We start from the raw sequence: 26,460 nt of genomic DNA, 5'->3' as shown, positions 1-26,460 counted from the left end.
ACAAGAGGTCCTGCCTGACTATCCGACCAGTGGCCAAAGCAATCCATGAAGACAGCTGGACAACAATAACTAAATGAACTATCAAAAGGAATATGGCATATGTGCCCTCCATTGATCTGCCCAATGACATTAGTTCAATTACCTCAAAGCTGAAATGAAGCAGTAAGAAAAGAAGCAGAATGTCTGAAATTATGCAGGAAAGTCTATGCCTGAGACTACCATTTCATAGACTCAAAAACAAGTTAACATCATCCACCCATATGAGTGACAGTGCCATAAAGAGAATCTCCACTTCTGGGTAGCAGCTTTTATTAAAAAGCAGTTCAGCACTCTCTTAACTCTTTTAATTTTTTAATGTTTATTTATTTTTGAGAGAGAGACAGAACACAAGCGGAGGAGAGGCAGAGAGAGGGAGACACCGAATCCGAAGCAGGCTTCAGGCTCTAAGCTGTCAGCACAGAGCCCAATTCAGGGCCTGAACTCACAGACCACCAGATCATGACCTAAGCCGAAGTTGGATGCTTAACTAAGACACTCAGGTGTGCCTTTAAAAAAATTTTAATTTTTTTTAAAGTACTCTCTTATTTCTATCCAACACCCCTGCTTCTATTCTCCTGTCCCCTTTCTCTCCACCTCTAAAGCAACCCCCTGAGAGACAAGAGTTCTTTCTTTCCTTCTGAGCTGGATGTTCAGTTGATGCAGTCAGTTTCCATAATGCTTTCAATGCTTGAAAAAACCACATTAAAAACTGAGAACAAACTGAGGGTTGATGGGGGGTGGGAGGGAGGGGAGGGTGGGTGATGGGTATTGAGGAGGGCACCTTTTGGGATGAGCACTGGGTGTTGTATGGAAACCAATTTGTCAATAAACTTCATATATTAAAAAAAAACAAAAAACAAAAAAAAACAAAAAAAAAAAACAAAAACCACATTCTCTCTCATCCAAAATGAGATGTCCTTCCCATTCACTTTTACCCAAATTTCTTCACCCTCATGGTTCCAGCTGCTGCTACAGCTAGGTAGTCAAGGCCCTCCACCCTCCTCTCATATAGACATGCATTTCAGGGGCAGTACCATGGTTCTTCGAAGAAAGAGCAGAACTCAGTCATGGCACCATCATCAAGGACCTTGTAGAAGAAGATGAATGACTGAGCAAACAAGATTTCAAAGAGGACATCACTGAGTAGAAAGCCCCAGTTTTCCAAATTAACTGAACTGCCTGTTGTATTTCTTTTTTTTTAAATACGTAATTTATTGTCAAATTAGCTAACAAACAGTGTATACAGTGTGCTCTTGGTTTTGAGGGTAGATTCCCATGTTTCATCGCTTACATACAGCACCCAGCACTCCTCCCAACAAGTGCCCTCTTCAATGCCCATCACCCATTTCCCCCCTCCCCCAACCCCCATCAACCAGACTGGGATCATTATTTGCCATTTCAAATAATCATCAAATACTATATTAGACTCAAAACTGAGAACATTTCAGTTTTTAGCACAATTAAAAATGTTTAACATGCCTAGTAAGAAATCACATATCCAAACACTTAGGAAACTCCTATTGTTGCTTCCACCAACACAGACAGCACATCATTTCTACTACCACACCACACACCATACCACACCACACCCACAAATCTAATCTACATCTAATTTCTGACATCTAGTCAGCTACTATCGGAGACCCTTCACGCCTAGGCAGCTACTCATTGTTAGGTAGCCTCTTAATTCTTCATCAGGCTTCAGGAAGAAGTGATTCACCATAATGTCTCCAGAAAATGAACTAATAAACCCCTGAAAAAGCAAGCTTTTCTCTCAGATGAAGAATTAAATATACTGATAAAGTAACATATTCATATATCACAATTTTCACATTCTGTGGCATAGGGTTTCCATATAATCCACCCACGTCACAGATGGGGAAACTGAGACAGGAGAGTGGAAAACAAGTTGTTCAAGGTCACCAATGAGTCAGCAAATAAACTAACTTGAGCATCTCTGGTTCTTCATTCATCAAGCCTCAATGCCCTGTAGAATCCAAAGAACTCTATTATAGGGCCAGCCTACCACCCAAAGCAATTTCTTAGCACCTACGCTTATCTGCAAGCTAGCTAAAGTCTCATATTTGGAAAGTCTCAGAAAAAATATAATCATTACATTCCCAGAATCAGACCCAAAATGAGCCCATGTGTTTTTGCATGACATTAGGTTCCCTGAGAAAATTCCACACAGTATTTATTTAGACCAGAACGGTTTCCATTTACGAAGCTGTACTTTAGAAGGAAATAATCATGTCATGTCCCAGTGGGACTGCCCTCTGCCTGTCATTAATAGAGTCATTTTCACAGAGCTAATAAAACTCACTGTTTTCCAATGAGAACAGAAACTATTATTTTAAGATAAAAGTTAAGAACAAATTTACCTGAGATGATTCAAACTCCTGTGTAGTAATACAATAATTACTTAGTGATATTATAATACCTAAGCATGATAAGGACCTTTTTTTTTGGCCACAATGTGATAGAGTCTTTGAAACCATAGCCTCATTTGCTATTAAAATACCTTGGTGAAAAAGGAACAACAGGCAATGTCATGAACTCATTTAATATAAAGAGTCCTTGAGAAACAGAGAGGCACAATTAATTTGTTTGGATGAATTTAAGCCTGCATTCAGACCTGAATTCTCTCTTTTTAAAGAAAGAACAAGAGAGAGAAGCCTTCAAAGTCTTGGGCTCAATGAAGTGGCAAGGCCTCTTTTCCATAGCATGTTCTGGTTAGGACAATACCACAACAAACAATGCCACAAATTGTGACACCTTAACTGTTCATAATGGTTTGCAGAACACTCACACACTACCTTTCTTAATTGTATAGTCCCACTCTGTATTCAACCAGAGGTAGTAATATCCAGCATATTATGACAGTTTCCTATGAATGAGACATTGTGCTAACTGCTCCACATGTATGAAATAGAAATTCACAGACAAGAAATTTTGCCCCATGTTCTATACTAAGTAGAAGGATTAGTGTTAGGGTTTTTATTCAGAGCTCAAGCTCATAACTACTATGGCATAATGCATCTTGAACTTAGTTTCCTCCTGCTACCACCCCTTATAAGGATGGTCTTCCTCCCTCCAAAACCTGGAAGTCAGAGAGTACTAACCCTAACCACTGGAAAGGTTAAGTGACTTGCCACTCTCTCAAAATCTGATAGGACATTGCCAGAACTACAAGCCAGGCCCCAGGAGTCCTGTTCAACCATTTATCCCATTTGTCTCTGCTATCTGCCTAATCATCCTAAGGAAGTAAAGTCCCTTTCAGATGTGAAACCATCTGCCTCCCAATTCACCCTGTCCTCACAGTATGTAACTGGTATACATTAGGTGCCTCACTTCACAGAGAAACTACAAGTGGTTCCATAAGTTTTCTCCAAGTCAGGGAGGAATGGTTGTATTCTTACATCTTAGGTCTCTGGCCTAACAACCAGCTCAACCCTGCTTTCAACAGCACCTACCTCCACAGGCACACAAGCTCCATGATACACACTGAATAAAATGTCGTTTGAAAGGAAAGGAGAAGAATAGGAAGAGAAGAAGGAAGGGAGGGGAGGGGAATGAGAGGATAGGAGGCAGAGGAGGGAAAGGGGGGGGGAATAGTAAGAGAAGAAAGGAAAGAATAAAGAAGGAAAACAAAAAGAGACAACAAAAAACAAAAGTGAAAAAGTGTTTTTGTATTTCAGTAATAGGAAAAAAAAAATCAACGAGGGAATGGAAGGTCACTTCAAATTAGCCTCTATCTAGCTACACATATTTTTAAAATGTAAAATTTGTCACATCACTGTATTACACCAATTTTATAGGTGAGTCCCCTTCAACAAAAGTAAACATTAAATTAAGCAGTAGTAAGTAGTAAGCAGTAGTAAGCTTACTATTAATCCAGTACAGGTATATAATTTATCCACCCATCCATCAAAGAGGAATCCAATATAGATCCCACTCTCAGAGAATTTAGCGTCTAGTTGGGAGAGAGGAGATTTTAATAATTATAAATATTTTAAATAATTTTAAAAGATAAATTCCTTAAGACAAGTATGATACACTACTATGAGATTTCCCAAAAGGAAAATCCTTCAATTTGTATTAAGGAAAATACAATCCTCCTGAAGGAAGTGTGCACTGAAGAGCCCAAGTAAAATTTAAAAACAGAAGTCCCTAAAGATGGTGGTAATTTGACCATTTGACATCAGGGTTGTCTGAGAGCTATTTTGTGGTCACTAGATAAATAGATGTGGCAAGAACCCTGTGGAGTCTTTGTCTTGTCAACTCAAATAACACACTTGAAGACCACAGCTTTAATCTAAGCACCTTTAACTGAGAAACCATCCCTATCACTACTGATGTTAAGGATGGGCATGAGGAAGGTACTACTCAGCCATGATACTCATTTGCATCCTTCTTTTCTCTTCCTGCTTGTGATCTGTACCAGCTGCCTTCATTTCCTTGCCACTCCTCAACCCTACAAAATCTGGTTTTTCTCCCCACCAATATCATCCTACAGCCTTAAATGTTACTAAGGATCTCCTCGTCATGATATTTTTGACATATCTCATCACACCTTCCTTCAATCCCTCCCCTCTCCTGTCTTTCATGATGCTGCCGCAAGAGCTTTCAAACATACATTTAGCAATAGAACCCTTCTTTCAATTGAGATCTTAAAGCTCCAATTGATTACCATAGCTTTAAAGTAACACTTGAAATGAAGCAGTGTAAGTACTCAAAATTTGTTCTTTTTCAAGGTAGTTTTGGCTATTCATTGTGTTTCCATAATATTTTCGAATCTGCCTGGAAATTTCTACAAAAAAAAAAAAAGGAACCTATTGGGATGTTTTGTTGGAATTGCATTGACTCTAAATGTTATTTAGAACATACAACTGAACTGGAAGAACTAACATCTTAACATTACTGATAATTCCAATAATGGATCTCTTAAGGTTTCCTCTAGTTTAGATTCATTAATCTTAGATTTGTGGGTTTGTAATTTTCATCAAACTTGAAAAATTTTTGCCATTATTGTATTAAATATTTTTTCTTTTTTAATATAATTTATTGTCAAATTAGCTAACATACAGCGTATACGGTGTGCTCTTGGCTTCAGATGTAGATTCCTGTGATTCACTTACATAAAACATCCAGTGCACATCCCAACAAGTGCCCTCCTCAATGCCCATCACTCATTTTACCCACCGCCCCACCCTCTTCTACCCTCAGTTTGTTCCCTGTATGCAAAAGTCTCTTGTGGTTTGCAGGCCTGTTTGTAACTATAAAAAATATTTTTTTTCTTTTTTTTTAAATGTGTATTTATATTTTTGAAAGAGAGGGAGAGAATGTGAGGAGAGGGGCAGAGAGAGAGAGAGAGAGAAAGGGAGAGGATCCCAAGCAGGCTCCATTGCTGTCAGCACAGAGCCCAATCCGGGGTTTGATCTCAAGAATTGTGAGATCATGACCGTTCTGAACCAAAATCAAGAGTCAGAAGCTTAACCGACTGAGCCACCCAGGTGCCCCTCATTGAATATTTTTCTGTCCCTCCTACCTCTACCTCCTTTTCCATACCAGCTCCCTACATAAATGCCCTGAACTGTGATACCTGATTGCTTCTTCCAATGAGATTGCTTCTCTCTGCTTGGGTTCTATTTCCCAGTGCTGTGTTTGGAACTGTACTCCCAGACAGAAAGCCACTCCTGATGTGCCCCACCTCCTTCTCTCAAGAACCACAACCTTGTGCTATTATCCAATGTCCGAAATTTATTCTGACAGGTTTTGTAGTTGGTTGTGGCAGGAGGGTAAATCTAAAACTCATTAATCTCTCGTGGCCAAACCCAGAAGCCCTTCCATTCACATTCAAGAGCAATGCACTAAAAATCTAAGAGGATGATCTAAGTTGAACTTCATGAGGCTTTCAAATATAAAAATCTGTGGGTCTTTACTCTGGCTGAATCTCTCCAAAGAAGGATCTTCGACTCCTTTCTAGAAGGAGGAGAATTTGGGTTGCCAGAATTCCAAGCTGGGCAGAAGAAAGAATTTAATGGGATCAAGGGAAGTTGACCTCTCTCTAAAGAAAGAAGACTTCATCTTCTTTCATCTGCCAGATTTCAGTACCATCCACCATCCTCATCTCCTTACTTTTGCTATCAAGCACCTAATTAATATCTCACTAATTCATTCTGTGTACAAGTTATGCCTCTGTCTCCTAGTGGGAAGGATAGGAATTGATATCTGGTTGGGATGGCGAGCAGCAGTATTCTGGGGATCTTGCCATTCTTTATAGGGTATTTCAAATAATCCACACACACACTTAATTTTTAGCATCCTGCTTCAGACCTCTTTCCTGGTACTTACATTTCTGTAAACCTAAAGCTTGTTTAGGGTTCTTTGAGGCAAATTGTCTTGCCTTTTATAGAAATTTCCCTTTGCAGGAACTAAAATCATATGTGCCTTTCATCTTCATATAATGTTTGTGTTTGTGTTACAAATACCTCATTTTGTCAAAGAAGAGATTTATGCCTCTGTTTCTTGTTCTCCTTTTAATATACCTAACTTGAAACAGGTTCCTGACTCTGCATGGTTAAGAATCTATTCTTATCTATAGTAAGTTTCACAGCCACATTTTCAACACTTTTTATCATCGGGGTTTTTTTGTTTGTTTGTTTTTTCAGGGTTTTTTTTGGCTGTTTTGGGGGATATTGGTTCATTGCTGTTTCTTGTATCCCATATCATCTCCATGCCTGGATTAATTTTACAATTTGCCAGAGTATATCATTTTTAAGAGAGTACACAAGGGTGATAAACTTTCTGAACTTTGTATAGTGTGCATGTCTTTATTTTGTTCTTACACCAAATAGTATTTGACTGCATATAGGATTCTAGGTTTAACATCATTTTGCAGATAACTTGAACAGCATTGTTTTCAGACTTCTTTTTTCACTGATATGGTAGATCAGATGTTCAGAGAAACCTCTTCCAGTTAGCACAACTGAAATTGCTGGGTGAAACATCTGGATCAGTCAAGTGAATGTAAAGGAATCCCTTTGAGGCAGAAATGGGGAGAATGTTATGTTCCTGCCCCTCCCTCCTTCCCTGGAGTTTCAAAGTTGCCATGGGTTTGACTGAGTTTAACAAGGGTCCTAACATCCATAGTAGACAAAATCCAAACAAACAATTCCTCTCTGTTTTATGGGCTGCACTTAAGACTTCACCCTGAGAGCCACAAATCCAACCACTTCATGTACAAAGGGAAAGAGAGAGGGAGGGAGGGGGTAGCAGGGAGGGAGTGATGATGTAGAGGGAGGGAGGAGAAGGAAAAGATTGGGAGAGGGAGACAGGGAGGGATGGAGAAGGAGGATAGGAGGGAGAGAGAAAAATTGTCAACCCAGCAATTCCCACAATCAATCCCTCTGTTAATTACCCCGACTCAGTATCTGCCCTGGCCCAGCTTGGAATTTCTCCCAGAGATCCATAGAAAAGTATAGCTTAGGGGCACCTGGGTGGCTCAGTAGGTTGAGCGTCGGACTTCAGCTCAGGTCATGATCTCACAGTCTGTGAGTTCGAGCCCCGCATCAGGCTCTGTGCTGATGGCTCAGAGCCTGGAGCCTGCTTCCGATTCTGTGTCTCCCTCTCTCTCTGCCCCTTCCCTGCTCATGCTCTCTCTCTGTCTCAAAAATAAATAAAAACATTAAAAAATTTAAAAATATATTAAAAAAAAAAGAAAAGTATAGCTTGTATTCTATCAGTTCTCTCTAAACTTGCTCGCTTTGTGTTTGTTCTACTGTGGTTTCTCTACCCATCCAACCCAATCCACTATTTGTCCTTCAGAAATCCTTCAAAACTGCTGGTTGTCTTAGAGCACCTTATAGTGTTTTCCAGCATTCTTTGAATTCTTTGCTCTAATAGATTTTCTTTTTTCAGTGTATCACAGTAATACATAGTAGGCATAATTAATGCCTTGTAAAGAAAAGAAAAACATACCTGAGCTGAAATGAAAAGAAGACCATGATGTATTCATTCATTTGTAAATCCATTCATCCATTCCATAATTTTTAATGAGATCTGCCACGTACTGGCCTAGTTCAAAGCATTTGGAAACAGCAGTGGCAAAACCAAGTTCTATTCAAAGGAGCTTATATCCTAGAGTGCCATTAGATTTTTTTATTATTATTATTACAGGTTATGAGGAGCCTGGGTGGCTCAGTCAGTTAAGGGTCCAACTCTTGATTCTGGCTCAGATCACAATCTCACATTTCGTGAGTTACACCAGGCTCTGTGCCGACAGCTTACTTGAGACTCTTCCTCTCTCTCTGTCCCTCCCCTGCTCATACTGTCTTTCTCAAAAATAAATAATAAAAACTTTTTAAAAATACAAGTTGAAGAACAAGATAAATAACACAATAGCATTTTTGTGTGGAAATGGGTGTGGGTACACCTGTGTGTGGGTGTGTCTGTTTCCTTTCAGATAAGAATCTTCAGGGGACAGGATTAGAGAAGCAATATGTGATTTGGCTTGTTTTAACTACCCCTGTTTGCATTTCTATACTGTTAGTACAATTGATTCAGTCTCTGTTCTAGGCACTTGGGATATACGAGTGAACAAGGCAGGTCAACATTTCTGCCTTCTGGAAGATCATATTATAGCAAGTCAGACACTAAACAATAAACATAATAAATTAGTAACTGATGTAGCATATTGGCAGGTGAGAAGGACTATGGGAAAATAGAACAGATTAAGTGAAATTGCAAGTATGATATATGGAATGAGCAGCAGTGGGGCGCAGTTTTAAATAGGGTGGTAAAGGTAGACCTTGATGAGGAAGCAACATTTCAGCTTTTACATTTACATTACATTTATAAAAGTAAAAGGTTATATCTCAAAAAGGAGGAGGAAGAGTATTCAAAGTAGAAGGAATAGTCAATGCAAAGGTTTCAGTATGGAAGCAAGCCTGGTAGGTTCCAAGAACTGCAAGGAGCCAATACTCCTTCCTTGGAAGGAAGTTCCAAGCCCAACTTCCAAGGGCTTGGAACAGAGAAGGTACATGTGACAGAAATGAGGGGTAAATATAGAGAGGAACTGGAGGAGGGGGTTGGTGCATAAAATGGCCCTTTAGGTCAATGTAAGAACTCAGCTATTAATTGCAAGAGAATTTGGGAGCCAATAGAAAGTTGGTGAGAAGAGTGAAATCATCTGACATATTTTGAAATGATCATGAGAGTCCCATTAAAAGAGCCTGAAGGGAGGCCAGGGTGGAAACAAGTGAACCAGTTGGGTGAGTCTTGTAATACTCAGTAAAGCATGGTAGTGATGACGATAGCTGACTTGGTACAAAGTAGTCAGATTAAAGGTACAATCAGCATAATTTCCTGATGGATCTGATGTAGAATTTGGAAGTCCAAAAATGTCTCCATGACCTGAACAACTGAAAAGACACCAAATCAGTCCAGGACTATGGTGGGGAACAAGGAGTAGCACGGACAAGCAGGGACAATCAGGAGTTGAATTTAGAATCTGAGGGATTTGAGGTGCCACTTCCATATCCAGGGAAAGAGATCAGTAAGCCTTAAGGTTCAGGAATCTAAAGTTCAGGAGAGAGCTTTGAGATGGAGGGGAAGATTACAACTGGGGAGTCATGAGCATGGATGTATATATTATATATATTTCAAAAATTTGAAGAGATCATTTTCAAGAGTCGGCATGCCATTTTCTTACCTACCACATTTCGTTTTCCATATCTTTGAACACTTTGACTAACCCAAGTTATCAAGTGCAGACTATCGTGTGTGTTCCTCCTCTCCATTCCCTCCACTACTTCCCTAGTTCGGTGCTCTGTCGCCCAGTTGAGATGCTCCTGCCTCCTGTGGCTTGCCCAAGTTACCCCACACACAACAAACAGATCACACTGTTTTGTGTGACTAAAGCACACCTGTGATCATGCAGTAACTGCTCAAAGATAACCCGTCACCTAATGAATTCAATGGCCAAACACTTAGCCTGCTATCACAATCCCAGCCTACCATTCCAAACCTACAACTCACTAGTCCCCTTCACACACATCATGTTCTTTGCACTGTCCCTATGGGTTCTTGCCTCAGTGACTTGTGCATCCTGGTTCCTCTACAGAAACACCTTTCCTTGGCAACCCTGAATGCCTAACCCGTGCCCATTCTTCAAGGCATGATACAAATGCCACCTGCTTCAGCAGACCTGGATGACTGCCCCATATGGAAATAATCTTTCCCACCTCTGATACCCACTTGACAGTAGGGGAATAGGACAGCATGAGCAACATTTTCCTAAGAGCAGCAAACACATATAAACACAAGAGAGATTCTGAAAGTAAGATGGTCCGGGGACAAACAGATTTGGGTAACACTCCACACAAAAGCTCTCTCTTAGAAATTTGTATTACGTGTTCACATGTGAACATTCTCAAAAGTCCTTTGGGGGAGAAAAAATACGTACCTTTCTTTAATCCAGCTGTCACAAATGTATTTGACCTTGGAACACTTGCATCACAAAATACTCATTAACATTTTATGAAAGATATGTTCCAAGGTTCTCACCTAGTACTTAGAGCTGGAGACCTGAATTCTAGTCCCAGTTAAGCACCTGTCAGCACTGGTTTTCCCCAGATTCAGGTCCAGATAAGGCAATTGTGTATGCCTACACAGGTAACAGGTCAACACCACACCTGAGAAGGGAAACCAGACATTCCAACACCTATAGGGTAACCATACATACCAGGACTGGTATCTCCTAGACACTGGCACTAGCCTAGTAGATTTTCACACACAAGCCCAGCTGGTTCGTAAAGATTAAATGGTTTACATCCCTCATAATGATTTATGGCCATGTGGGCTATGATGCCGAATTACTAGGTGTGTGACCTTTGTCAGGCCACCTCTCTTTAAGGATCTGTTAGCTCATTAGCTCATCTCTTGAATGAGGGGGCTTGTCTGGGTGGTGCCAACATTCCATGCAACTGTGATTAATGGACACTATGTGTCCAGCTTTGAGCCTCACCTACTTCTTATATGGTCTCTCTTCCCTATTATCCCCTAAAGGGGTCTCTTTCCATGTTATTTTTTATTTCTTTCAGAGCATAGCAGAGAACCTTGAACATGGCTGGATCTCAATAAATACATGCTGCATACAAATTTAAAGAAGACTGAGGCATTTAGACCTCTGACAAAAATTCAAAATTACTCCTTGAGATGATGAAAAATTAAATGGAATCTAAGAAGCAAAATGATCTGGTCAAAGCAGCAAGCCCCATACAGAAATAATGGCAGATCATTTGCTAACACTACTACCAACAAACTAGCCCTGCCAGTATCAGCTAACACTGGACATTTGTCTGCTGTGAGGAGTGGTTACAGTGGCTCACATGTTAGGATATGAACCTCCAACCAATCTTATTAGGTGGGTACTATTATTATCCCCACTTTACAGATGAGAAAAATGAAGCACAGAGGGGTTAAGCAACTTGTCTGAAGTCCACCAGGTGGCAAGTGATATGTTCAAACCCCCACAGTCTAGCTCTAGAGCCCGCACTTAGGCACTGTGCAAACTGCCTCCCCCTCCCTTTCACTGGCATTCTTCACACGAGCATCCCAACAGCCCACATTAGTGCTCAGGCAGAAACCGGGGCTTGGGAAGGCTTCGAGGTTACTCAGTGTCCTATAGCTCTCGTTCCACAATACAACACTGATACACAATACAATCAGCAAAGTTACTGCCCTATGATAAACATTTGAGCTATCGCTGACAGCCAACTGCCAAGAGAGGGGCACGGGGGGCACCTGAGTAGCTCAGTCAGTTAAGCGGCTGACTCTTAATTTCGGCTCAGGTAGTGATCTCACGGTTTGTGAGTTCGAGCCCTGCGTCAGGCTCTGAGCTGACAGCATGGAGCCTGTTTGGGATTCTCTCTCTCCCTCTCTCTGTCTGCCCCTTCCTGCCCCACTTGAGCACTCTCTCTCCAAACAAATAAACATTAAAAAATAATAATAATAAACAAAAACTATGCCTACAAACCCAGGAAGTATAGTTTGGGATTGGGAAGGTTTAACTGAAGCAGCATTCAGTAGACAATCTCATGTAGTGTGCAGCACATAATAGGCACTCGATTAATGTTTCTTCCAAATCAAAGAGACAAAAAGGAAATCTAAGAATTGCTTTCATAATGAAAACGGCACCTAAGGGAGTAGGTGCTCAATAAGTATTTTTTTTATCCATGCATTGTGAGAAGTCCAGAGAGTTGTAAAAGATGATCTGATATATTTCCAAAGAGCCCTCAGCCTCTGATTTCAATTCTCAAAAACTCCCTGAGGAGGCTATGGACACTCTCTCTCAGTGGGGACTTTTAAGAACACATTCTTAGGGGAGCCACTTGGAGGGGTGGTTTAGATTATTTCCAAACAGATAAATTAAGGTAAAGAGGCTAGACCAAACGCCCCCACAGTGCTTCCCAGTTCTAATTTCCATGTAATCACCTCAGAAGCTGAAGCTTCCACTCTGATCTCCATGGAACAGATGAACCGGATGGACCAGCAGACATTGCCATCCCACCAACTGAGGATGGCTGAGTGATTTGGAAACCTTCCAGAAGGGCCTGGTTAAATTGAGGGCCATTTATTTCATGAAGAAATAAACCATAGAGAGCCCCTTTCAAACATGCACGCAGAAAGCAAGACAAAATGCGGAGGAGATTATCTGTTCAGAATTTGCTTTAAAAGAGCCCAGGCAGCACTCATTTATTTTTGAGAAAATATATGATTAACCAGAGTTAACTACGAATTCAGATGTTGTGCATTAGACCAGCTTCTCAAAGTTTGAGAGCATTTAATATTACATATCGCTGCCATTTGGACTAAATTGTTTTTTTAATGTACACAATATTACAAATTTAATTTGAGCTGTTTGAATCAGTCTGTAAAAAAGATTTGATTATACCTGAGTGTTCTGGCCCCGGCTTTTCCGTATCTCAGTAATCTTGGCGGTAATTGGCTGATTAGGCGTCTCACACTCCATCTTTGCCTCAGTTTCCATGGTAATGTTACAGGAGCTATTATAGATGAGAACTTCATCTCTTTCCACTTTAGGGCTGAAACGAGAGGGGAGGTTAAATGGGGTGTCATCAATCTTAATGAAATGCAATTATTTTTACTCTTATTAATCATTGCAAGCCATTAGCTTGTGGCAACTACAGGCCACCATTTGTCAAATTTTGCAAATTTCCGTAATTTTGTTTCCATTCTTTTATTGTTTATTTGTTTTCCTTTTATCTGCACACCCTGCAATGAAAATGCACATGGTAAATATCTTTCACTGAGGCCTTTCTCTTTTCTGAATCTATTAGGAACATTAGCAAAAGCTTCTCCAAAACCCAACTTAACAAGCAATGTGCACACAATACTTCCAGTGCCAAAAATGGAAGCAAATGTTGGGCAGAGGTGTTTTTTTTTTCTTTTCCCCTTTCCTCTTTCTGTTCTTACTCACACTTAGTGTTGGGGGAGTGAATTGCCTGAATCCCCCCAGGGCAGATGGAGAAATTGGAAAACCCACACAACTGGCTAACTGGTCCCTAATTCCAACTGTGAAAAAATGAGCTCATTTAGGCTTTCAATTCCCTCTCCCCAGCTGATGGCAATGAGGCTCTGTTGCTAGCAGTGGAACATTAACTTAGTAAATTAATTAAACTTACTTAACAGCCCAGACTAAGGAGATTCGATATATGTGCCAGTTATACTACCAGCCACTCGCTTTAAAAGTCCTCTTGCTTTAAGGAGAGAAGCCAGACTGGATTTAAAATGAAAAACAGCAGTGTAGCATTGCAGAAAGTCTAAAAATATGCTGTGTAGCGGAGGTTAAAGCACGGTTATTGCAGGCTATTGTCCCCAACAGGTGTGACATTTACTCAACAATAATCCTGGCTTTAGGCATTGTTGCAACTAACTCAAAGAGTATTAGTAATAATAGTGCATGATGTCTTATACTTTTCAACAGTTTCATTTGTATGATCTCATTTTGGCCAGTAAAGTAGGTAGAGGCATAAAGAACATAACTCACACAGATCAGGAGATTCACAAAAGGCCAAACGTAGCAGTACAGCAGTTCCAAGATGAGAACTCAGGTGTCCTGTCTCCTAGAGCAGTACTCTCAAGTTTTGAGATGCTGTTTAAACATCAGCATGAAGAATGATTGGTCTTCTTCATGGGAAGAAGGGAAGACGAGGAAGGGCCATGGAAAGAGCAAAAGTTCACTCACTGCCTGAGAAACTGTAAGTCATGCCGAACTGGAACCTCTTTTCTCAAATCAATGTCAACATGGTTTCTCCCACAATTTGCTAGAAATAGTGAAAAGGATAACTACCATATCTACTTAGTCTTCAACTCTTCATGATAAAATATTCCCAGCTTCACATTCACCCAAGTCATGACTTCCATGCCCACCGTACTCTGGACTTACTCTAGATGGTCCATATTTTAACATCATGTGTCCCAGAACTGAACACCCATAGTTTGTGTTAACCACTAGGGCCGTGGTCTGTGCTTATCTGAGCCCTCCCTCCCATGGCAACCAACATTGTGCTTGTTTTGTAGCTCCATGCTTAAATTAAGGTGGTGGTAAACTCAAAGTCTCGGATCCACAACTACCTGAGGATTTTACCATGTTGCATTTGTTCATGTGATTTCCTAAGAAGCATTAGCATGCAGAGGTTAGGCTCGGAAGCAGGCCAGCTAGATATGAATCCCCCAGCTGATATTTACCATCTCTAGGACGCTGTGAGGACATTACTCTCTAAGCTTTGGTTCCCATGTTTATAAAATGGAGTTATCATTATCAGGTACCTATTTTATAGAGGTGCTGAGCAGGGGGGGTGAAATGCAACCTACAAAATGATTTGTAAAGAATCTGGCACACAGTGTTTGAGAGAGGCAACTCATTACAGTTTTTGGTTTAGTGGTGTTGGTGATATTATTGTTGAAATGTAAATGTGGGAATTGACATTCGTTATTGTTACATGTCTTCTCACTAATGTGGACCCATTGTTCTAATGCATTTTGAACCTGGAGCCAGTTGTAACTCCAAATCCATTTAGCTGAGCCATCGTCCAAGGGGTAGACAGAGCCACAGGGTAAATAAAGCATTTGCTCCTGAAGTGTCACTTGTTCTCAAAGATTCAGGAAAGTAATTTAGCTTTTATATTAAAATGTCATGTAATATTTCAACAAATATGGCAACACGATGGAATAGAATGCAAAGTTCACATGGGTTTTTCAAATAAAACACACCTGACTTCAAAGCCAGTGTGTTAGGCCACTCGACTTTGCAGCTAGAACCTTTCTTTTGCCACTCGGGTGGGGGTTGGAGATGTTGGAATAGTTTGAGAAACTCTCCCTCTATATTTCCATCAGAAATCACTTATAAATTTATCAGAAAGTAAACAAATTTGGTTTGCCACGCATCATTTTCCTTATGAATCAGTACCCAGATAGCTACAAATGGTCCTTGAGTTATAAAGATTTGACTTACGATTTTTTGACTTTATGATAGTATGAAAGCAAGATGCAGTTAGTAGAAACTGTATTTCTAATTTTGAACTTGGATCTTTTCCTGGACTAGAGATATGTGTTACAATCCTCTCTCATGATGACAGGCAAAAGCAGCTCCCAGTCAGACAAAATATCATGAAGGTAAACAGTCAACACACTTAGGGCCATCCTGTCCCTATACAACCATTCTGTTTTCGTGTTTTAGTAGCCAATAAACTACATGAGATATTCAACAATTTATTATAAAATGGCCTTCATGTTAGGCGATTTTGCCCAACTGTAGGCTAATATAAGTGTTCTGAGCATGTTTAAGGTAGACTAGACTAAGTTATGATACTAGGTATGTTAAGTGTATTAAATGCATTTTCAACTTATAATATTTTTAACTTACAATGGCTTTATTGGGTCATAACCTCATGGTTAAGTCGAGGGAGATCTGTAGTTTTATTTCTGAAAGCTCACAGACCATATGATTAATAATTCATTCTAGAATTTTGTCAGGGATAACACAAGCTTAGTTGTCTAAATTTCCAGAATCCCCTTTTACCCTTTATAGGGAAAGAGTGTTTGTCTGTCTCCTCTATCTGCTCTGTGGCCCACTCTTATCTTCATTACCAGCAGTGGATTCTCAATCCTACCAACAACTAATTTGTACTCAGTGACACAAATGATCTAGAATACAAACTTGAACTCAAAGAAAGGAGTAACAAACTTCCTATACAACCTTTCTTTTGGTCTTGGTTTTCTACCCTGCTAATGAGCCTTCTACTGCCCTTTCCAGGATCTTCATCAGCAAAGACTAGAATAAAATGGAGTAAATCACCCAGCTCCTCTCTCATGCACTGTCTTCCCTAATCATGTCATACTGCTCGGAAAGAGTTAAAACCACTTTATTTTAATGTTTATTTTTTTTGAGAGAGAGAGAAAGAGAGCATAAGCAGGGAAAGGGCAGAGAGAGAAGGAGACACAGAGTCTGAAGCAGGCTTCAGGCTCCGAGCTGTTAGCACAGGGCCCAATTCAGGGCCCAAAGTCATGAACCAGAAGATCATGACCTGAGCTAAAGTCAGCCACCCAACCCACTGAGCCACCCAGGTGCCCCTAAAACCACTTTTTATTATCTTAGACCTTTTTGTTTAACCAAGCTTTAGATAATATACACACACACACACACACACACACACACACACACACACACACACACACATATATATATATATTTTTCCCCTGGTTATCTCCCTGGAGACTACTTTTCATTAAAAATCCATCATCAAAATTAGCAGAGACACCAGGATATCAAAAATAGACCACTGGGGCACTTAAGTGGCCTAGTCGGTTAAGCATCCGACTTCAGCTCAGGTCATGATCTCACAGCTCATGAGTTCAAGCTCTGTATCAGGCTTGCTGACAAGACAGAGCCTGCTTGGGATTCTCTCTCTCTCTTCCCCTCCCCCCTCCCAAAAAATAAACTTCAAATAAAATAGACTAACATTTACAAATTTTCAGAGTTTCCTAATAGCTATTATTCCATGTTTTCTTCCACAATTCTATCAGTTAAGTAGTACAAATGGGCACATTTAAATATAAGTGTGTGTGTGACACACATATATATATATATACACACACACATACACACACACACACACACAAACAGAACATATATGTGCAGAAAGACACACAAATATTTATTTTGAGGGAATGAGATAAACAGTTTTGGTCCAAATGGTGGCAAAAAGATTTCTAGAACCTAAGTTTCCTGACTCCTAATCTATGGTTCTTTCAGTTGGTCTGATCAGAGCCCAAAGTAAGCAGGTAATCTTGCATACGCTATCTAGGACAGGCAACAAAACGTCGGCAGTGTTTATGTCTCCCTCAGTTAGCCTGAAATTGCTTCTAGTGGTTCTGGAATATCATTGAACTGCTCACTTCAGCCCAGGCTCCCATCACTGATGCTGAAGGCACAGCATCAGGCCAAGTACACTGTCATTCAGAGGCTTGGTTTCCAGTCCTGACACTACCAAGGCTAGACTGTGTGACTCTGGAAAGATATTGTTTCCTTAGAATAGAACCTAAACTCTAAACTCCTTACTTTGGCCTCCAAGACCTTAAATACTTCTCCAAGCTCACATAGAGAACTTTCCTTCCTTCTTACTCTACTTCTGTCCTTCTGGCCTCTGATAGTTATGTGTTTTCTGGTTATTAAATTGGTATATGTTCACTAAAAAAAAAAACATAAAAACCCAATAAATAGATGTAAGTAATACTCCAACCACATAGGGTAGGCATTCAACATTTTAGACTACATCCTTCCAGTCTTTTTTCTAATCACCTGTTATATGCATGTATAAACACATATACTATATGTACACCTTTAAGATTAAATTGATGCACTGTTTTGTGACCTGTACCTTTTACCTCCCAACATATTATAAGCATCTCCCTTTCCAGTTAAATATTCTGCATCATGACTTTTTTTATTTTTATTTATTTTTTTTTAATTTACATGCAAGTTAGTTAGCATATAGTGCAACAATGATTTCAGGAGTAGATTCCTTAACACCCCTTACCCATTTAGCCCACCCCCCTCCCAACCCCTCCAGTAACCCTCTGTTTGTTCTCCATATATACGAGTCTCTTATATTTTGGTCCCCCTCCCTGTTTTTATATTATTTTTGTTTCCCTTCCCTTATGTTCATCTGTTTTGTATCTTAAAGTCCTCATATGAGTGAAGTCATAGGATATTTGTCCTCCTCTAATTTTCTGTGTCGTGATTTTTAAAGGATCTTGGTATATTAGCATTTGGATTCATTCTTTATTATTAAACGCTTCATTTCAAATTTTTTATTATAACTAAAACTTCAAAAAATGTAGTTTTTCCAAAGTATTACATATTTCTAACTGCTTTCTTAAAATCCTAGAAGTGAAATTACTGAAACACAGCAAATGAAATATTTTAAGTTTATCAGCGTATATTGCCAAATAATGTCAATAGAAACAGCATAACTTTTAATAGGATCTAAGGTTCAGTTCCCTCAGAGACCTCCTGCAGTAGAGAAGGACATAGAAGAACCTCAAAGGAGAACCCTGGGAATTTGGTGAAGTATTCAAAATTCAGTGGAGCCAGGACCTGATATGTGCTTCTTGGTATCCAGCGTTCATGAGTTCTGAAATCCAGTCCTGCCTGAGTACAACCTCCAGTACATTGTTTCCTGTATGATCTAAACAGGGTTCTTCACAGCTTCTGGAAAACAACTAGCCCAGGAGGTTCCTCTCTTCCTATGATGAATTCGTACTAAAACACAGGCTGTCTTAGGACATCAAAAAGTCAGCCTGCCATGAAAAGGACTCGTTATCTCTTTCATTCTGGGATATCAATCTTATTTAGTTTTATTTTTGAATGGGCAAATAGGCCTTCATTAAAACATCAGGTATAAGCACTCTATCTAGACAAGAAATCAAGAAGAGTGCAGGGTGATATTCAGTGCTGAAATTACATGCTGCATGAGAAAAGAATTGCTAGTGGAAATTAGGCCGTCCTGAGTCACCAACATGATAACACATTTTCCTTCAATTTGTTTAGAAAAGGGGTTTTTACCTGGAAAGTGGTGCTATTTGTTTGTTTTCTAAGTTCAAAAATTCTTTATAAGCTTATGGGTTCTAAATCCTAGGTCTACAGTAATTCTGCCTGCACATCCCCCCTTCTTTTGAATAAACATTGTGCAATCTGCTGGATTTCTCTATGACTTTTTTTTCATACTTGTGAATCTGTTTGGAAAGAAAAGAAAAAGGAAAGGGGAAAAGAGCCTTCTGTTTTTCATAATGTCTAATCTTTTTCCCCATTGGCATTCACCAGATGTTGCTTTGGATCGGAAGATAAATATTAAAATCTGAGCAAGAACAAAGCGAGCTGTTTACTGGGCAGATTTTTCAGATGTTCTCTGGAACACTTGAAAAGACAGGAGATGCTTTGATATGCAGGCTGGCTGGAATCCACAATGGAATGGTCCCTCTAACAAGAGTGGTAGGCCCCTGAGGCCATGTCCACCCAGCCTGCAGCTCCTGATGGTTCCATCTGTCCATTGGCCATGCATCTGTGGGGAAGGTCAGTGAGGGAGAGAACAGGGTTACCTGATGAAGAGGCCTGAGAACCATGGAAACGTTGACTCTGTCCAATGATCTGGTGCCAAGAGGCATTGGGGACCTTCTTCACAAACGTACAGGTAAGGCCATGATTGGGGCAGTCTCTCTGTCCCCACGGTGACAGTCAAATCACACTGCACATAGGTGCAGCTGGAGGCTTCACAGCTCTCTTCCTCATGCTTCAGGCCACACAGGAAAGCCAAGGACACTGCAGGAAACACCATTACGTTAGGTAAAAACCACAAAAAGATCGGAAGGCCTCACACTATCACATGAATGCACTTCATGTGTTGTCCCTTGACCAATATGAAAATTATCAGTTTACATTTCTTAAAAATGCACTATTTGGGGGCACCTGGGTGGCTCGGTTGGTTAAGTGACTGACATCGGCTTAGGTCATGATCTCATAGATTGTTGAGTTCAAGTCCTGTGTCAGACTCAATGCTGATAGCTCAAAGCCTGGAGCATGCTTCAAATTCTGTGTCTCCCTTTCTCTCTGCCCCTCCCCTACTCATGCTCTGTCTCTCTCAAAAATTAACATTAAAAAAATTTTTTTAATGCACTACATGTACAAAATACATACAGAAAAATACAAGCAACACTTTTGTAAAATATGAATAAGAAAAACTCCTATGAGTTTTCTTGTGTGATAAAACAAGATACAGTTGTGATACTAAAACAGTTGTGATACTCTTTAATCTGTGTCTCTCTATCAAGACCATCATCTTCCTCCTCGTTCTCAGAAACAGCCATTTGCATTTTTTAAATCACTTTCTCACATGGGTTTGTTTTCCTAAATGATTGTTTTGTTTTTGAATTTTATACAATAGAATACATGACATATGTTTTTGCACCTGCTTTTTTCCACTCAATATTACATTTCTAAGATTTATCAAGTTCCATATTATCACGTGAAACTTGAGCATACATTTTCACTACTGTTTTATATGGCATTGTGTGAAAGTACTACAGTATATTATTCTCCTACCAATGGATTTTTGGGTATTTCCCAGCTTTGCTACTATAAACACATACTAATTTTCCTCTAGGTTATATGCCTTAAAGAAAACTGCTTGTTCATTGAGCAGGTACAAGTTCAATTTTACAAGACAGTTCTATATTGTTTTCAAAGTGCCTGTGCCATTTTATATTCCTACCAGCTTTATTAGTGAGTTTCCATTACTCCACATAATTACCAGCACTTGGGACTATCAGACTCTTAATTTTGGCCAGTCCAGTACAAATACAATGACATCTCATTACTATGTTAATTTGCATTTGCATCATTACTTTTTAAGTCAAAAAAGTTTTTATATGTTCAGTAAGAATTCCAATTTCCTCTTCTGTGAAATTCCTATTTCTGTCATTTGCCCTTTTTTTATACTAGAATGTTTGTCTTTTTCATATTGGTTTGTGTTCTTTATGTATTTTGGGTACTAATCCTAGAAGGTTCTATGGTTACTAATACCTTCTCCAGATCTATGGCTAGCTTTTTCATTCTCATGATGGGATCTCTTGATAACAGAAACTCTTGATTTTTACCTAATTTTGACTATTCACGTTTTATAAAGAAGAAAAGCAATTCTTTGAAGCCCTGTGACCCTTAAGCTATTTCTCTCTTAGTAATGAGATACAACGTAAAAAGCATCAACAAGGTAGACCAGCAATAACCTTAAAGAGGAAAACAAACAAGTCTCTACATAAGATGGTTTTGGAGCAGCTATATTTGAAAACCTTAATAAAGTGAAAAAGAAAAAAAAAGAATAATCTCTCTAGCTTTCTTCTGCAGTGAACCCCCAATGCAAGTATGCAACAAATATTACCAGGGACCATGGGCTTGAACCCAGCTGCCCTGCCTATCTCACAGTGCTGCATCTAGCAAGGGGTACATGAGATAAGCAGATGTAAGAATGTTTGTAGTTGTTCAATCACATGCTAATATTATTAGGGTTGCTGGTACATTCCAAAGCACCTGAAACATAGTAGGTTCTCTGTGTGTCTGGAATTAATTACAGCAATTAAACCAGCTGACAGTAGGACTCTCCTATGGGTGGATAAAACATCAGAACTTTCCAGTTAGTAAGCCTTTGGGCAAACATAGGCTCAACACCTATAAAATAATGAACTCATTATGGGTGATTAGGTGGATGCAAATTGACAAGGTGGATTAAGTGACATTAATAACTTTAGCTGGTCATGCCTCATGGAAAAATTAGAGTTTCCATGAATAAGTCATGCCATATAATTCAAGGTATACATGCAAGAAAGAGGTGCATCAAAGACCTTGCTGAGCTTTTAAAAAAAATACAAAGTATTAGTTTCACTGAATGAGATGTTTTAGCCACCCATCATATGAAAAAGTAAAATTCATCTTTTGTTAGAAGTGTGATTGAGGAAGAAAGGTAAAACAGAGAGGACACCAAAGGCAGCAAAAAGCATTTCCTCAGAGCCCCACCTTCACCGCCCCTGCCCCACTCATGAAAGCAAACACGTTAGCAAGCAAAACAATAATTAGGAAAGTTTGAGTTCTAGGCTGTCATCCACAAACTGGAATGACTTTAGTGTGCAAAATCACACTAAGAAATAAAATCCAGAGCATGGGTCGGAATTCAAAGTGACCTTAGTAAATTAGAGAAATTATAGAAATAAGCAAAAAAAAAAAAGAATGAAAATAGTAAGGCAGTAACCACAAAAGAAAAAATAAAACTCATGTAAATATAAGATGAGGAACATTCAGCTGTGCACAACCATGTCAGAAAGAAAGAAAAAAAAATCACCTTGGAATAATTGTAGGTAACAGTAAGATTATAAACCAGCAAGACAGCGGTGCAATTTTAAAAACAAATACGGTGCCGGATTATACACAGGCATCTCATGATGCTACCCAGTAGAGCCAGAACTTGCTTACACAGAGGGGCTACCTAGTTTGACGCTTCTAATTATGAAAAAAGGTAGGAATTCAGAGAGGGCTTTACTTGTTGGAAAGTTTCTGATTCATTGGGTGGCCCCAAAATTTGCATTTCTAACTTCTCCAGCAACATTAATAATAATATAGTCCCAATAGTAATAACGCAATTCTCATGTCTTTGAGAACCACTGGATTAGAAGGTCTGAGATTATGCAGCATTCTGAAGGGATGCCAGCTGATTAAGTTTGAAAAAAAAGAGCACAGGGGTGCATTGGTTAAATAAAAGGATGGATTGCTCTCACAACAGCAATGGAGAAACACATATAAAGGTTGCTGTGGTGAAACAGTCCTCTTAAAAAACCTTTTAAAATATAACAGATTCTTTTCGTTGTTGTTTAAAGTTTTTATTTTTAAGTAATCTCTACACCCAACATGAGGCTCGAACTCCCAACCCAGAGATCAAGAGTCTCACGCTCTACCAAGATTCTTAACTAAATTGGTTATATGCAATCCTATCTGAAAGTAAGGGAATTACTAATAGTTCCTAACAATTTGTGAGGCACATTTTCTGGAATCATTCAATGTCCATAATAGACCTACTTGCTAGAAAAAAAAAAAAAATACACAAAAATGTACTCAAATTGTTTTATATGACTCAGGATGTTGATAGAATCCTTGAGTACCATCCTGGATCTTAAGAAACCAACAGAGTTGGATTCCTCAGTTCCTCTCCATTTTTAGACACTGTAATTAAAAGTCTTTAAAAAGACTTTTTCTTTCTTTATGAAAGAAGAAAATAACTCCAATTATCCATTTCCCTAGAGTCAATGGCAGTTCTGGCACAATCAGTGAGTGTTTGGTGACACCTAGTGGCAAATGTCAGAGTTACAGATTCCAATTCCTGTTTCCCTTCTTTAAAAAAAAAAAGGAATTTTGAGAAGTCCTTTCCTAAAATGTAATCAAAACTTTTAAAATATAAGAGTTCCTATTCCTTCTTCTTCTTCTATAAGTTATCAAACTTCCAATACCACAATTTATCTAACCCAGAAACTTCAGTGATATTTATTTTGTATTTCCAAATGAATTGTCTTGACATAATACCAAGGACTTTTTAAAAGTAAATTAATTTAAGCTGTGTATGAAAGCCTTTTTAAAAGACTGTAGCTGTATTAATTAAATATTGTAACCTAGAAATATGGAGTCATGGTTTTCTGTTTCCACCATTTCCCAATTCCTTCATTTATTCTTTCATCAAGCATTAACTTTGCACATGCACTGTTCCAGCACGGGTCTAATGCTGGAAGTAGAGAATTAAACAGGCAATGTCTTAAACTTAAATCTACTGTGTCTTTTTTTTACTATGTATTTATTTTTGAGAGAGAAGCACGTGGGGACATGCAAGTGGGGAAGAGGCAGAGAAAGAGTGAATCCCAAGCAGGTTCCACACTTGTCAGTGCAGACCCTGATGAGGGGCTCCATCCCATGAACCACAAGATAATGGGCTGAGCCAAAATCAAGAGTCAGTCGCGCAGCTGACTGAGCCACTGAGGTACCTGCCAGTGTATCTTAAGTTTTCCAGTGTGGAATCCCAAGTGCTCTTATATATATGATGATAGGGAACTCAATTCCTAGTTTGTATTTTAATCAAGGATCATAACTCCTCCTTTTCTCGCTCTCCATCCTCTTCTTGCCTGAGATAATCTAATGTAAACTGCCATCATCAATTACCCATCAAGGAGTTTTTGTCCACGCTCAGATACAGTGATGCCTTGATCACTTTGTAAATCCTTCACCCACATTCAAGTTGCAGACACATAAGTTAGGAATATAACTTAAAGCACTATTCAGAAAGCATGTATGCAAATGGTTTCTAAGTGCACAAGTACAAGATTTATGATTACACAAACAAGTTAATCACCTGGCTAAGCAGGTCCTATACTGATGATGACAATTTCTTCCCTTCGATTTTTTCTTCTAAAGCTCAGTGGGTAATCACCATGTGTTGTAATGGCACATGATGGGACTATCAAAGCTTTACACCTTTATTTCTAACAAAGACACAGCTTCCTATACCACGATTCACTTGATGGCTATGAAGCTTTAAGCAGTGAGAGATCATGGTGTTCTACTGAATAAATACCTGGGCATTACAGAATAAGAAAATGATGTTAATGTTGGCTCTTTTGCTTATAATAAAAATTCAAGAACTGAGCACACCAGGCAAATATGCAAGAGCTATCCAGCCTACTTATCTAATCCCTATACTAGTACCTCAAGTAAGCAGATGTTTTCAGCAATCCCATCTCAGAACAAGACCAAAACATTGTTTTCTCTATGATGCCTAAGGCTGTCAGTGAAACTAATATTCAGAACTCAGAATTACTTCCCCCACTGTCATATGACTGCAATTGAGAACATAGGTGATCAATTTTCCATTGCCATTAATAGGATAAAAGTTACTGTGAACCATTTTAATAGGCAGTCCCATCTAACCTTTTACATGGGGTGTAGAGAAATCCTCTTCACAGGAACACACAGAAAACTTAGGGATCAAGACAGGATTAGTTACAGAAATGGAGTTAACCAAAGAATATCATTTCTATATACACTCTTTAAAAAAAATATGTGGTGTTGTTACTGACCATCCAGGGGCAGAACCAAGCAGCTAAAGGCTGACACCGTAGCATTAGCCAAGACTTGGCAGGGAGCACCACACACAGCAGCTGAGATGTTCCCTGGAGAAAATCCTGCTCCAAACACATGCACAAGGCTTCCACCCAGGCAGCCTTCAAAACAAAATAGAAGTTCATGATCACAGAGGCAAATTTCTCTTTCTTTAGTTAACTCAAAATTCAAATCCATGCTTTCTTGCTGCCCATCATTCCTTTTACGCCCTCCAGAATCCACACAAGTGGCTTTAAGCTCCTGATACAGAATTTAGTGTCTTGCCACTAAGCTCTGTTCTCCAGAGCCTGAAGTCCGTCTTCTGTCAGATTCTAATCATATTCAACAACCTATAAAAATGTAATAACTTTTTATATAGAAAAGTAATGTTTATTTATCATTCTTAAAATTTTTTATACACAAGACTATACAATTAAAGTACAAGTTCCCCTAAACCCCCTAGGCTCACTCCCCAGAGGGAGCCATGTTTGTTTTCTCATTAATCATTCCAGAATTTAAGCATATGTATTTTTATGCAGAGAAATCTTTCTATCCATATTCTTCTACAAGAAGAATTTGTTTTTTTAAAGATATAGCATATACAATTTTCCATGTGTATATGTAAATACACTACTTACAGTTCCATTATATGATTGTGCCACAATTTATTTAGCAATTTTCCCACTGATTGACACTTTCCTTATTTCTCCTCTCCTGTGACAAGTAATAATGCTGATGAACCGTACATTAACTTGAATAAAACTGGGGCAAACTGTTAGAAGGGGGATTTCTAGGTCAAAGGAAAAGAAGGTTTTAGATTTGATGGATATTACCAAATTTCTCTCCAAAATAAGATTGTAGCAGTTTACCCTCTTGCCAGCACTGTATGATGGCACCTATTTCAGATGGGTAAAAGTATGACAGTTGTTAACAAACACCATGTTTTGTGTCAGTATGAGAACCAATTAAGGTAAATGTCAGCTGGACTCTCAGACATGTGGCAACCTCTAGTCCACAAGGAGATAGAGTTCCAGGGGCCACTGTCCTCATGTCAAGATGCTCACAGGCACCTGACAAACCCGAGAATAAGACTTTGCTTAGGGTACATTTCACAGCCCTGCTCTCACATCATAAAAATCATGGAATGTTAGGGG

General features: G+C 39.2%; 1 protein-coding gene across 1 annotated transcript in view; it reads right to left on the bottom strand.

The window, feature by feature from the left end:
- The window catches only part of PKHD1 (PKHD1 ciliary IPT domain containing fibrocystin/polyductin), a 484,216-nt gene that overhangs the window by 380,842 nt on the left and 76,914 nt on the right, over positions 1–26,460 (bottom strand). The window contains exons 32-34 of the mRNA XM_047102754.1: positions 25,285–25,428; positions 19,723–19,942; positions 12,995–13,145 (exon numbers count right to left, since the gene is read on the bottom strand). Of these exons, the coding sequence (XP_046958710.1) occupies positions 12,995–13,145; positions 19,723–19,942; positions 25,285–25,428 (515 nt within the window). The remainder of the gene's footprint in view (positions 1–12,994; positions 13,146–19,722; positions 19,943–25,284; positions 25,429–26,460) is intronic.

This window comes from Lynx rufus, unplaced genomic scaffold, assembly GCF_022079265.1.
Source record: "Lynx rufus isolate CCGP_SWC_20201006 ecotype Redwood Valley unplaced genomic scaffold, mLynRuf1.p SCAF_6, whole genome shotgun sequence".
NCBI lineage: Eukaryota > Metazoa > Chordata > Mammalia > Carnivora > Felidae > Lynx > Lynx rufus.
Note: the sequence above shows the minus strand (reverse complement) of the source record. Positions and strands in the feature narration are given on the sequence as shown.